The sequence below is a fragment of the Calliopsis andreniformis genome, chromosome 5 (assembly GCF_051401765.1).
Source record: "Calliopsis andreniformis isolate RMS-2024a chromosome 5, iyCalAndr_principal, whole genome shotgun sequence".
NCBI lineage: Eukaryota > Metazoa > Arthropoda > Insecta > Hymenoptera > Andrenidae > Calliopsis > Calliopsis andreniformis.
The window spans coordinates 12,375,002-12,390,593 of NC_135066.1; the positions used below are offsets into that span (position 1 = coordinate 12,375,002).

Here is a 15,592-nt window from a genome sequence, read left to right on the forward strand (position 1 = left end):
TGGTTGGAATTTATTGGAATTTTATCATGAAAAACGATCCCCACATCATTATTTACAATTTGTTCGAAAAACGTACCTTTCAATTATCGATCATTTTTACGAGATGACCTTTATTGTTAATTTTCTTCTAGACAGTTCCTCTAGGAACTGTAAATTCCATATTTAACAAGCAGAAAGAGTACATCAGGGAATAATATATAAATTTATATTTATAGATGCTAAATCGGAAATTGAATACAATAGCTGAACTAATGGTATAATTTGCTCTCGTAACACACACGTTCCCATTATTCGTTACCTTCATTATCGACGCACACTTCATTGTTCTCGTTATTACCCAAAAGTTCCCTCCTGTTGTTCTACTGAATTGCCCCGTCCTCCACGTTCGATGTTTCACTGCTCCCTCCACTCTGATTCTACAATTCTAAATTAAATAAAGTCAATGTTGATATTGCCTTTTCTCCCCTGAAACAATCTCTCCAACCTCTTACACTGCAAACAATTTTTTCTCCATATAATAACCGTAAACATAATTATTTCTTAAACCCGCAGTTTCCATTTGTAAATTAATGAGTAAATACGCATCTGATAGACGTGGAATACATTTCCAACCACTGCTGGAAGCGAAGTGATATTACGGGTAATCTTGCTGTTAATTAATACTGCTAAATAACAGTTCATACAAATTGGTTAAAATTATAAACGATAGTAGACATAAATATGTATTAGCAGATATTCCATTCAATAAAATGAAAATCATAAATGTTTGGCTTGTGTTAATGGTTAATAGATTTCTCTTCAATACCAATTTGAAATTCTTATTATTTACCCCTTCAACAATGTTATGTAACTCGGTACATTCTTTAGAACATGCCAAATGAATTGACGAATTGGAAGACTGGTTCCTCATGCTCGTTAATAACCTAGTAGCATATAAATTTTAATAGATGATAGAAGTATATTTAAAGCAGAAAAAGAATAAGTATTTACAGATTTAAAATAACAGTGCAAAAGGGTGTTTCAGTCTTCCTCCTTAATTCGTTGATTGCTAAGCCAGTTTTGACTGAAGGTTCTCTCGATGCCAAAAAAATTTGGTAATAAGATAAATTAGGTTTAAATATGTACCCATTTGTCTCGATGTTTTATGTTACTTGACTACTTACATTCTCAGAAATAAAATATGTTTTGTGCCACTCAGATACGGATGACAGCTCCCAAGGTATCTTCTGCAACTCAAGAACTCCCACTTTTTTTAAATCTTCGGGGATTCGTGGTGAACCTCAGTAGAAGCATGAATTAGACAATTTCATTTTCTCTACTTTTTGGTTTTTCAAAGTGAAAACACCTGTATCTGCAATCACCTATTTTTTTCTTTCATCTACACCACTATGAAATTTTCAGTATTCATTGAAAGGAGGCCATTCTTCTCCACAATAACATGACTTTATATCAGTTGTTAGTCATAGAAAATTGATTATCGTTCTATCAAAATTATGTGTATCAGATACATCTAACGCCTGACAAACTTAGTCACGTATGACTGACATAACGATCAACGTATTAAAGGCGACGATTTTTACGTGTGGCCTAGAGCGTGTAGGAAACACGATAAACATCATCAATTAACGGTGAATTACAATATGCGAGGTAGGTGTAACATATGAACAAAGTGACGCGCCTGGCGAAGTATGTATCATTAATCAAAGTTGAAAGCAAGTATGGGCGCCAGTAAAGGGTTTAAATTATCGAACTTTCGAGGAAAGTGGAGTACGCCGTTATGCTATTGACATGTTGATCGATCGGCCAACTTCGAAGAAATAAATACTTTAAATGAAGTCACAAGATTATAAAACAAGCTTTCGATTAACCTTCCGAGACAGTTGGCAGGGATCGTTGCACTGCTTAAAGGAACCAGTCCAGTGATTCATTGTTAAATGCTCTAGGAACTAGGGATTTCGTTAGTTTTTAGAAGATCGATACTACTCCCTCTTTCTCGTTCATTTCTTCTGTGTCAAAGTTTCAGTTTCTTTTCTGTTACTCGATCTATTAGTGGTATACTTAGTTATCATAAAAGTTTAATAACTTAAGTTCTTGAATTTTTATGTGATTTGTACATTAATCGTATTTCTTTTTATTTGTACTACTTGGATATACAGGGTGTCTTATTAATCGATGTCGTACTAATCGTATTTTATGTTGTTTGTACTACTTAAATATACAGGATGACCCAGAACTGGCAGTGCAAGTGGAAAGTCAGTGATTCTATGTGAAAAGATAAGTCGAAAATATTGAACAATCTTTTTGGATATCAAAGGCTACACAGGGTAAAGGGAATACTCAGTCTGACCATTGACTGTCTCGACGATAAACTAGAAGTATTCTCTTTTCCCCTTTGACCCTTCAAATGCCTAAAATTGTACTTCCATGCACTTGTAATCGATTAAAATTCAAAAGTATTTTTCTCGAAAACGAAGCATGATATTAAAAAATTTATTCTGTATTTTTGACTTATTTTCTTATTTTTAGAATTATCTGCCTTTTCGCTTGTACAATCAGTTCTAGAAGACCCTAAATTTAAATAATTTTTATCTGAGGAATTTTACTCGATATATCTTAATTACTTAACATTAGTTGTTCATTATGAGAATATGTATCGTGTGTTTTCATTATTTTTTATTCATTTTTATGTAACGATCACTTTTAAGTATTGCATTTTATTAGTACAAACAATATGGGAAAATACGATAATATTTCGTGAAATTTGATAAAATACTAAAGAATTATCACAAGAGAACGCTCAGCATATTTCGACCGTCGCCATTTTTAGTATTTTTTTTTCTCTTATTTGGGCAGAGTTATTCGTAACATGTGGACGCAGTTTCAGAGTTGAATTTTCGTTCAAATACACAAAAGTAACAAGAACTATGTGAAGAAATATTTTCTATTTACTTTTATTTCTCTGTTAGTAATTCTTTTGTACTTCAATCGTTTTTATTCCAATAGAAACTCGAAATGACCACTTTTAATCTCTTCTTTTGAGGTCTGAAGTTTTTCCACTATTTCTACTTACAAAATTCAACTTCAAAAGGGTACACGCTAAAATGAATAATTTTTCTGTTTTAACTTGCTTTTAATTAAAAAAATATGAATGAATATACTTCAGTACTTTTTACTAATCAAATTTCAAAATATTTCATAAAATACAAAAGTGTTTTTCGCTAGTGATGAATGAAGTGTATTCTTAATAACACTTGAAACAATATACGTACTCCTCTTATTTAATTGTTTCATACTATTAAAGTAAAGTGCATGAAAAAAGTCATACGAAAATGTAAATATTAAGGAGAAAACAGAATCACGGTGTGTGTTATGTTTCCATTTTAATGCACGGTTGCAAGTATGCGTATAAAATTATCTTTAGATTGCAACATTCTTGCCGAAGTAAGGGCAACAGTCATTAGATTGAGTCCCGTGCAACCGGGATTCAAAGATGTAATTTATGTTTCATATAATAACGCGCTTAACAGGTAAGCCGCGGTTATTCAGTTAACCATCCAGCGAGAACGAATTCACTTCGTGGAAATGTAAGGAAATGATGAGGGACGTGCAGTTGCTTTAAAGTGACATAAAAATACAGCAGGTGTGATGTACTAGAGCTAAGAATGAGTCTGCTTGACCGTGCATTCAATTTCTGCTTATTTATCTCATCTGTAATTCGTGTTTCCATAATTGCATTTTCGGTTAACTCAGAAATACTCAGAAAGACGTAACCAGACAATCAAAAGGTCTGTCTGCTATTGAATTACATCGTGTTTTATTTCTAGAAACAGTTTCATACAATTCTGACTTTTGGCAGTATAACTTGATCATACGACTAATATTTTTTTACAAAATGAATTGGTACCTATATTTCCATCGTGTGTTCAGTTTTTATGTTCAGTTAAGCAATTTTTCTATATTTTTCATAGGTTTTTGTTTATGCAAACATGGCAGAAATAAAAATATTTCATAATGTAATCGTACTTTTATTATTTATCATAAATTTCTAATTAATAAGTATGACAGGGTTGTATAATTTTTTCATGAAGTTATAAAAATAGAGAAAACTAGTGAAATATAATTCTTAAAAAATTCACTTTTGTACAATACTATTACTTGGAAGTACCAATAGCTTTGACAATATTTTTTTAACATGTTTTACGCATCTCGTCTTGTATAGTTTGAATTTTTCAACTTCACTTTTCCTAAAGTTTTCAGTTTAAGCATCCAAGTATGTGATTATTGATTAACCTTTCAAAGACTGAAACATTTCTCCATATAATTCTATCTTTAGACACAAAATAGTAGAATGTAGAGTTTACATCGTTCTTTAAATAATTCTTTATATTACATCAGTTCATTCGTATACTTCAAGCTGACATTCGATGTACACTCTTTATCGGATTGTCAGTTTCCTTTGTTTCTATGTTTACAGTGTTAATCAGTTTTTCTCTGACAGAAAGGATGTCTGTTGTCAGGTGTCAGAAATTTGAAGGGCTTATTGAAATTGAACGTTCTGAAATAAAACGGAAATCAAGAATGACGCATTTGTGTTTAAGGCTTCAATTCAGAGTTTTGTTGTACGTTAATTATTAAACCAAATTGTCGTATTCTACTGACTTATTTAGATCGTTGCGCCCAACTTGGCTAATACGCGTCAGCAGTAGAATAAGACTCAAGTCAGACACATTTTACTCGAAGTTTCGAGGCTTTTAGAACAATTAATAATTCTGAGACGAAGCTCCCAATACTATTTTATCATTCATGATTATCGTTCTATTTTGATGTCTAGAATCGCCTCTTCAAATTTTTAACACTTGCTGTTAAATATCTTGTATAATAATTTATTTAAGAGCTGAGGGAAGTGGTTTAAATGATAAAATCTGTACTGTTGGTAAAATGAAACTAGAATAGAAAAATCTATAGGCTGGAGCATTTTAAATATATTTTATTATTTAAAATTTTAAATAATTGCATTTAGAGATATTTGGCGAATGCTAAATTATGCATGTCGCAGAAATTCCTCCAATTTCTTATTTTGAGTGAAGCAAGGTTTGAAGCACTTGACTTAACAAACAGTTACGTAATATAATAAAGACCTCGATGAGTATCTCGTTATTAAAAATTTTAGAAAAGCTAGAATACTATGAAAATTAGATTTGAATTTAAACGATTCAATTTGACCAAAAATGTGCCAGGGAATAGTTTTATCCACTCAGGGATAATATTTCTCAGATAAATAATATTACATTTACTTTTTCAGTATCCTAATTTTTGCATAAATTCTTCTCGTTTATCGTAATAAAAATTCTATAAATTTCAACAAGCCCAATTTACAATCCTTGAAACATATCGACTGCTTCTTCATCCGATACTAATTAAGTAGAAAACTGTTGGTGCTCTACATTTAAGAAGGATCTTAATTTACGTAGACTGGGTGCCTTGCGCCCCATTTTCAACGACTGAACGTTCCATTTCACCGCCTTGCTGCCCCCTTAAACTCAATCTTTGCAAAGCGAAATACAAGCGTGGTATGAGAACAATAACAGCCAGGAACAAGAATTAGTCGGCCGGCAAAAGGCAGCAGTGGTCTCGCGCTTTATCGTTCGCGGTGTTTCGCTCTATCAAACGTATTGACGCCTCACCACCTTGGCTCCTTCTCCACGTACGTGGCAATCGACTCGTGTGAACTGGCCGGGGCAATAAGACGAGAGAACGCCACCTGCTTCCAAGTGTTATGAAACCCCCGGCCAGTCTAACTGTCTTTCACAACGACAACTCGCCACTTAGATACACATTGTACTTTATACGTACACTTATGCCCCGCTCCAGCCCCTCGCACCAGCCCCGTTAACTTCAACGTTTAGCAGATCCATTTACCAGTTAGCCGACTCTCTATAGACTCGCGAGCTCTCCTCGCCAAATATTGCAGATGGCGCTCAATCAGACGCTTCTTTCGTTAAGCGTTTCCTTGGAACAGTTTGCCCGATGGCCCTCCGCTGCAACCTCGTCGCGATATTACTCGTATGACCTGATCCTCGAGGCCCTCTGGAATTAACAACAGGACTTTACTTTTGCGTCATACCTTCTGGTAACTGCTACTAGGCTTTTACCTTATGATTCTGCCACTTCAGGCCACGCGATGTATAATGGTAACTGTTAACGACTCGCGAGCGTTAGCGATGGACCTTGGCAGAGGTGTACAGAATGCTTTAGAAATGGGTGATCAAAGTTTGGTATCGTGTCCTACTCTCTGTGAGGAAAAAGGATCGTGTAAGCATACGCTAATGTAGGATTTAATGAAGAGAATTTTATTTTGAACATAAAGAGTAGATATATTTTATAAATAATATACTAGATTTTAAACGATTATGACGTTTGACGCAAATAATTCGTGCAAAAGCAAAATTACACGTATACCACAGTGATCCACACTTCTTCATGTTCTGTTTTTTGAATGAAGCTCAACGCGCTGCCCACGGCTACTAATTATAAACAAAATAAATTGTTGTAGGAAATGGTAAGCGTAATCGATAGATGTATTAAAAAGTATACGATCTTATTTAAAGAAAACTAAGTTGACATATCTCTGATATATATCCATTTATAAAAAAATTGCTGCGAGTTGCTAAGACTGTTACAGTACAATTACTGTTTTAGCTGCTCCATCTTGTAGAGTTTTGAACTTAAGCAGGTCTCGAAGTAACTGTATTTTACAAGCAGCACGTGTTGCCATCGGTGATCACTTAAGCGAAGAAATTGCCATTTATTGTCGGTGTCTGGAACTTTCGTTTCTTCTGCCTACCATAGAACGCAGATGTCTCATATCTTAAGTTGAAGTTTTCGAACAGTCAAAGAGAAATTAAAGGTGAAGGCTGTGAATGGGGTTAATAGGTGGAGGAATTTGTTGAGGTTGCTATCAAATGGTCACTTTTATCTTTAGTTAGTACAGCGACGTTCAGAGTCTCTGTTCTGGCTTAATTTTTGATATTTGGTATGAAAAACACCCATGAATATGTTATGGTTGTATAGAGGTCAATGAATTAGGAAGTTGTAAATTTTGTGTGTACCCTCATCAATCCTTTTGGATAATGGACTAACAGTGTTCCAATCACATTAGGTTATAAACCGCCATCATATCAGATAAGGGTTCAATGTAGGGTGAGATGGAGGGTTACCTTAGTTAATTGTTTCTTTCACTCGCCATGACATTCAAGATTCTTACTAATACAATAATTCAACTGAGTTATAATTTTCCAAAAATTCTAAAATACTCATTAAGAAAATATTTGTTGATGTTATTTCCTTTGTTTCATATGCTTTAACGTTGTATCACTTAAGAAATTATTTCCTAGGACCATATGCAAGTACATGGGTGCAAAGGTTGCAACTATGCGATTTATTAGATTCAATTCAGTTTTTATTGTATATTCACTAGTGTATGGAAGGTATATTCGTAGGATATAAAAGGATAAAATAAAATAAATTTCCAATAGTCGTCATTGTCTACAAATTTATATCTCTATTCGACATTTTTATACCTTTAGACAAACTTTAGTAAAATAGATGTTTCAAAGAGTACTGTTCTATCACTTTACACGATAGTCCTCCCTTCATTAAGTCCAAAGTTTTACTGCTTAAAGTTTTACGAAACTTTATTATACGTTACGAACACCGTGATCAGAAAGTTTCTCTGCTTTGATTATTAACTTTTTTCATAACGGCCTTCTTATCGACTCTGGGTATAGGGTTGCTACTCGCAGAATTAACCTTGAAGTAGTGGCGTTCAGGGGTGTCTGCTGCTTTCGTGGCTATTCCTCCCTTGTGTGTCACATTTTGTTTCCGTTAGACATGCACACGCAACAGTACATTAAATAATGCCCACGTTTATGGTAATGGAAGTAAAATGAGAGATCGATGTTCCTCGAAGTTTTTGAGAAATTTTTGACACATGAGTCAGGTAATACTGCCCATAAGTGTTAGAAAATTCACTCTGTTTTGGAGTGGAATACATGTGACGTAGTCCACTTTGGGAGTTTAGGTATTTAATAAATATGTAATTAATAGCTATTATTTATTAATATTATATACTCAAGAAAGTTCGCGTAGCCTGTTAGAAAACAAATTAAGACGTAATTTTCAATAAAAACTTGCAAAAATAAGCACCTTCATAATCTATAACACAACGTTTTCTAATGAGACACAAGTTTAACTTTTATGAAAGTTTAAGTTTAAGCTTTTAGAAGAAAAAGAATACTGCTGAAATATAAGTTTGGTTATTACGATTATTAAAAAAGCAGGTATACAAAAAAGTTCGACTCTGTTATATTTAAGCCTATGATTCGAATTAATTCTTCTATTATGAAATTTTAGTAAAATTCTGTAAATTAAAAGTTATTTGAATATCCTTCAAATCTGAACAAAGCTGAGTAGCTGCACAAAAATCATTCAGAAAATAAAAATATGTTTACCTTTCAGTGTCCCTAACGAAACTATACAACCTTTGTAATGCAATTGAAAATATTAAGGACAGAAAAAATATTTCGGGTTATTAAGTTGGCTAAGATACTCTGCATAAATCTTGCTTTCTTTAATTAAAGGTAATTTCATTTAGCTAACCACGTGCAAATGAAATCGCAATAAGTTGCACTCATGAATCACTCTGCAATGCATATAAAGTACGTTCATACTTTATTCGACTATGATTGTGAGATACACATATAAATTCACATTTTAATTGCGTTAAATAATAATAGAAGAAATAATTGCAGACATTCTTTTTTTTACTAAACAACTACATTTAATTCGAAATGTAGTATTTATTAAATGTACGCTGAAAAATTTTTCTCAATCAGTCTGTTGTCTCCGTTCTGTCAGCCGAGAAATAACTCGATTTTCTTACATCGCGACAAATTTTCATAGCGTGGCTGTTTATAAATATTTCAGTGTCAAAAATTACACGATTTTTGATGGAACGCCGCTAAAATATTTAAGAGATTGATTTCACGAAAGATGATACTTGATTGGTAGGCTGTCAATTACTTACGATGTTTAAGGAACTGTATTGTCGTGTCATGAATGCATAATGATGTGAAGATCGAGTGATTGGGGTGCGTTGATCTAATTTTGTATTAAGAAATAAATATCTATTTTAACTCCTAGGATGTCGATAATTCAAAGATTTTTAGCGGAAGGAACAGTAAAGAGGCTCGATAAATGGTGTCGTTCTAAAATAGGACTCTCTCAATCTCGTATTCACTTCAACTTGTAAGGAATCCAGTATATATAGCAGAACTTCTTCCCTGGCTTTGAATTATTACGAGTCAAATGAAGCACACGACTTGTTAGAAGTTAAATGAAGCACTCAGATTGTTAGAAGCAAATGAGGCACAAACTTTCTAACTTGCTTGCTGACAAAGAGTCCCATGCATAACTCTACCACCCTACTTTACTGGGGATATCATATTCCTATTATTTAACATACGTATTATCTTCTCCTTTTTTCCACGTTGTTACTCTACATTTACATATTCAGTTCTCATCATAATTTAACTCATTGCTAGATTCTTAACTGTCTTTCAAGAGTCAGCAAAATGTTTTTAAGAACTATATCATATCTGAAAATTGATATATGTTTACATGAAACCATGGAAGAGTCAAGAAGTAAGCTACAGGAAGCATTTCAATAAGATTGCAAATTTTATTGTTGGAATAACCATAATAAAATAAGAATTAATTGAGTTCTGTGTCAGTAAGGTATTCTGAGCAATCCATGTAGACATGAAAACTGCAATGAAGCAAGGTTTTCGAAGATCACGATGGTGAATATGCGTGCATTCATGAATATGAAACAGTGCACTTTCACTAGACGCTATTGCTGCGCATACCAGGGCGATGATATCAAGGGAGACTGCTAAAATAAATTTCGGTGGATGATTGTCGAAAGATTTTAATAAAGTAAAGAAACATACTGACGCCCTCGCGGATGTACTATTCCATTGAAGTGGTACGAGAAAAACACGAGCCATTCAACCCGCTTTTTACCAGCGGCGGCGATGTGCTAACAGAAATACATCATCGCGCTAAAAAAGAATGTCATTAACTTCAGAATCTAGACAGAAAAATTATCCTGTACGACACAATATTTCAGTTTAACGAGAAAAATGTTTTTCCGTAACATTTATTCACTATTATCTATTAAAAACTAGGCTGTATTCACTGAAAATTTCATAACACGCACAGTGTTTTCATTATAAATACGATTCTTTTGAATTTATTCTTTAAAAACCTGTTACGTACACGTGGATGACGTGGGACTTAAAGCGTCAACTTGAGCATTTTTGTCTCATTATAGCATAGTGAGAAGCATCATGTATGAGCGAATCCCTTTCTCTACGCTGTCAATATTATACCATCACCTTTGAAAAAAAGTTAGCGTTTAACTAGGTCCTCCATTCATGTTACTTTAATTTTAATTATGTATTTCCATCTGTTGATGCGAACCAGTTGACTAAAACAGAGAATCAGAACATATATTATAAAGGATTTCGTTTATATAACTCACCTTCGAGCCAAAACGAGCGAAACAATTTGTGCAATTAATTATCGAAAATATTTATTACTCTTCAGTTTCTATTTCGAGCGATTTCTCCACAGAGATAGGAAGTGCACGAATGAATATTTTATTAAAGCGCAACGACAGAACGGCGCTCAAGGGGCGCGAGTATCGCTTGGTCGCCACGAATTTATCTATCCCCATGCTAGCTGGAGATTAGGGGCGCGTGAGGAACAACATGGCGAGCGCGAAACCGAAGAAGTTCGAATGGAATTGCTGGACGAAACGGTATATCTGATTCCCTTTCTCGTTATATTTCCATGTATCTCTCGTAACGGGCCATTATCTATCGATCCTAACCGAGGTAACTTGGTAGCAGTAGCCACCGCGGTAACACTAGTAATATTCTCCTCCATATGAATCGCCGTAATGCTGAGTCGAACAAAGCGGCCGACTGAACGGATGGAGGAACTTAATCTTCCATGTACGCGGCTAGGAACGTAATGAATGCGAATAATACTGAAACGGTAAAAGGTACTAGGTTAGGTATTCGACGCCCTCTTATCACGGGGTCCTTATCGTGGCCGCCTATAAATTAGAGGATATTGGGTAACTATTGCTATGCTTTCCGAATTGGCGAACGTCTTGGAGGGAAGCTGCTTCCACGTTGCGGTGTTACTGTATAATCGTGGGTAATAACACACGTAATACTTAAACAGAGTTACGTATGAGGTGTACTGTTAGAGGACCTGGGGATATTTAAGCAGATTAGGTTTGGGTTTCATGGATTGCGTTAATGAGACCTTATTTTACTTGTCTTTGAAGGAAGATTCTGGTATAGAAGGCTACAGGAAGAGTGTTTAGGATTTTTCTATAAGAAAGTAAGCATAAGGATATAAATTAGAGGGTATAGGGTAACTATTGCTATGGTTTTCGAATTGGTGGACGTTTTGGAGGGAAGCTGCTTCCACGTTGCAGTGTTACTATATAATCGTGGGTAATAACACAGGTAATACTTAAACAGAGTTAGGTATGAGGTGTACTGTTAGAGGACCTGGGGATATTTAAGCAGATTAGGTTTGGGTTTCATGGATTGCGTTAATGAGACCTTATTTTACTTGTCTTTGAAGGAAGATTCTGGTATAGAAGGCTACAGACAGAGTGTTTAGGATTTTTCTATAAGAAACTAAGCATAAGGATATAAATTAGAGGGTATAGGGTAACTATTGCTATGGTTTTCGAATTGGTGGACGTTTTGGAGGGAAGCTGCTTCCACGTTGCGGTGTTACTGTACAATTGTGGGTGATAACACACGTAATGATTAAATAGAGTTATGTATGAGGTGTATTATTAGAGGACCTGGGGATATTTAAGCAAATTAGGTTTCTGTTTCATGGATTGTGTTAATGAGAGCTTATTTTACTTGTCTTTAAGGGGTCACATCTACTTAAAACACGGTGAAAGCTATATCAATTCAGGAAATTTGTTTTTAAGTATGAATGAAAATTACGCAAATGTTTTTCTTCTGAAACATATATCTTTCAACTATATTATCCTAAATTTTTATGAAGAAATGTTGTTAACAGAGATGTTGTTAAAGGAGGTATTGTCATCGATAGAAGACGTGTTTCTTTTTCGAGCATCTGGTGGTGGACCCTCCCAAGCTCAAACGATGCATCTAAAAGTAAAAAGCCGAATAGATATTAAAAATAGATGAAATTTGGAAGTCTTTCACGATCTCCAAATTTGAATTTTGCAATAATGAAAAATTGGAAATGAAATTTAAGAAAATTAGGTCGTCAAAGACAGCGTAATATCAGCACTATCTATTTATTTTAATAGTATTTACATTCTGTTCACTGTATTCATAGTATTTACTTTTGGTTACTGTGTAAATAAAATTATTAGTATGAGTAAATTGAAGAAATAAAATAGAGGCACAGGGTGATTTTAGAATCTGGGATCGACCACACCTTTTTACTTCAAGTGAAGATGGAAGAAATGGCGGAAGATAAATTCGTATGGCTTAAAGAGCTTTATCTTTCCACTAACCATGTTTTCTGCGACTACACCGATGCAATAGTAAAATCTGTTTCTCGTTTAAATAGGATCACAAAGTCTTTTTTATATGTGTTGGTTTTTTTTTTATTACATTATATCTAGAAGTCTCAGCGTATTATCACTGAAAACAGAATATTATTTATTATAATTAATATTTGCAAATCCACTTTGCACTATTGCATAAATTTATTTTTGACACTTTGAGCTTTCCATTTTTTAAATATTTCTTAATACTTACAATTTGACAATATTCTAACAATGCTTTCATATTTCTTCAATATTTAAAACAATTACATTTCTTCCGTTTTACTTCATCTGGTATTAATTTTATTTCTTATGTCGAAGACAAAATGATATATTTTAGAAAAGTTTTTAGAAAACAAGTTACAGTTACAAAAATAATTAGACAAAGAAACAGAAGAAAAATGGGTTTCAACTTTTTCAATGTTTTAAACTTTCTAGATTTTATCCATGCAGTAATCTTTAAATTAACGTAACTCTGCAAACTTTCGAGACATAGAACATGTCGACAAAAGTATATTGTCTTTCCCAGAAGTTCCAGCTCGATTCGGTTTCAATTTCAATCCTAGGGAAAATCAGATCGACCGACATTTTTAAATTCACCCCGCTCTGCGTATCGGGCGTCTGTTAATTCACAGCGAACGCTTGGTTTGCGGTGCAAACTTTATTTCTCGCCCAGCAGCCATTAACGCCCCCGATCGTATACACCTTTTCGCCCATGATCGTCGAAAAATTGTGTGTTTAGCCCAATGCGCACGTAAGAGTGTCAAACGAGAATGCAATCGGATTTTCCTTCCCTTACCGGTTTTTATTCGACACTCTTGAAATATTATTCGTACCTGCTTTCTTATTACTTTGCGTTCCTTTAACGATTCCACTGAATAGAAGAGATAAAGTTCAAGAGACGACTTTCCACTCGATTTTATCTCGTCAATCAGAGAGACTGATTCCTTCATCAAGACTAATTTGAGTTCTTTCTAAAGGAAATCAAATTTCAAGAGATCAATCACTTTAAATTGGTCTATATTATTTAACTTCAGAGCTAATTATCGATTTTTCGATATTTCATTTTTTTTTTTTTAATATTATTGATCCTCAGTGTCTTCCTATTAGTTTGATATCATTATATGTAAAAGCAGAAATTTGGCGGGTTTTATTTGATATAAAATGGGTAGTGATTGGTTTAAATTTTTGATTTATTATTTCATTATATTCTTTATCCATGGTTGTTTTAATTATTAACTCTTTCTTTTCGGTCAATTTTTTACTACTTTTTTGTTTATAAATCTATGGAAAACAAATGAACACTGAAACTAACTTTGATTGAATATTGATTTATACTTTTAATTCGTTCTGGAGGTATTCTGGTTTATATTTTCTTTTGTTAAAAGAATACAATTTCTCCTCAAGAACTTAATACAGTGCTTCAGCCACAGGACTCTAAATGATATAATTCTATTTGTATAATAGGCACGTCTTATTCCCGAGAATCTTCAGAGTAGTTCGCTTTCAGCAAGTTTCAACAGGTCTGTCGATAAGAGACTTTGTCAAGATATGACTGACTTGGATACCATTAGAACTGCAATTCATAGGATTCACACGCTCTATTAATCACTCATGATCATTCACAATCAATTAGCAATCATTAACAGAATTTAAAAAAGAAAACAGTAATAATAAAGACAAAAATCTGAATTATGACGATTACTTAAATGTACTTCATTACTTACAGGTTTTTTAAGTAATTAAATTATTAAAATGTTCACAATAATACCTGCCATTATATTATTGATAATTAAGTGAAATTCTACATATATTAAACACAGTGATTGTAAATGAAAATATTACAATCATATTCCAAATAATAGCGTCATTTCGAAGATTTATAATTTCAGAATAAAATAATAAGTAAAATCATTTTCAAAATAAAACCATTTGAAAATGAGAAACATATTAGTGCACTAGTATTTCAAATATTGTTACTTCAAAAGCTATAGCAAACTATGGTCTTTTCTAATAAAAACCTAAAACTACTTCCCCCTCTACCAACTTGTCACCCCTTCTACAATACTGTAATACCAATAAGTATTAATTATTATCAAAGCCACGTAGTTATCTCTTTTTTCTCCTATGATTTCTTATGATTTATATACATTTTTGTTACAGGGGGCCCGCGAACATTTTCTGCTAGGCCTTACCGAGGAGGTTGGTTCGTTTGTTTGGTTTGCAAATTAGGATTAGTCAATAGATTTCTTCTCTAATCGTCGCGTTCCTCTTCTTCGTTTTTCAATCATTTTACATGTTCTATATACTTCACCTTTCGTATGTGTTTATTAATCTATGTTACATATATATTTATCTATGTTACCTATGTGTATACATACTAATTGTTCATACTCTGCCTTTACATCATATATCTCTTTATAGTTTTTTTTTTTATTTGCTGTCTGTCTCATATTCCAAGCTTGTGCAACTAGGTTCTCAAGAACAAGAGCATAGGCAAGAGCAATAGCAAAAACAATTGACGAGATGCAATTTTTTTATATCGCCACATGTAATTTTGATCGGTAGAGTTGGTTTCTAGAATTAAGGAACCCATGTCTGTGCATTGAAGGATTGTTTCCACTGCGATTATTGCTGTCAAAGGCGTGGCTTGCTGTTGGTTGCTGTTTGCTCTTGTTCATCGATAGATGTCTTGTGTTGCATATGATTGGTCTGCTTTATAGTTGCCTCGATCATTGCTCGATTATTATTGAACGTTACTCATATGTCCTATTTTTGACGCTACTAGATGTAGCGTACGATTCTATCGCTTTTTTTTTGCATTTTTATTTGGAACATTTGTATTCATGTACGAAATGCTTTTACAACGTTTAGAGCGTAGAAATTTCTGTGTTAGAGATTATGATTTATATC

At 33.6% G+C, this 15,592-nt stretch overlaps 1 protein-coding gene across 1 annotated transcript in view; it reads left to right on the plus strand.

Moving 5' to 3' along the window:
* Window positions 1-15,592, plus strand: part of LOC143178915 (neural cell adhesion molecule 2) — a 318,833-nt gene that overhangs the window by 65,476 nt on the left and 237,765 nt on the right. The window contains exon 3 of the mRNA XM_076377850.1: window positions 14,843-14,881. Within this exon, the coding sequence (XP_076233965.1) occupies window positions 14,843-14,881 (39 nt within the window). The remainder of the gene's footprint in view (window positions 1-14,842; window positions 14,882-15,592) is intronic.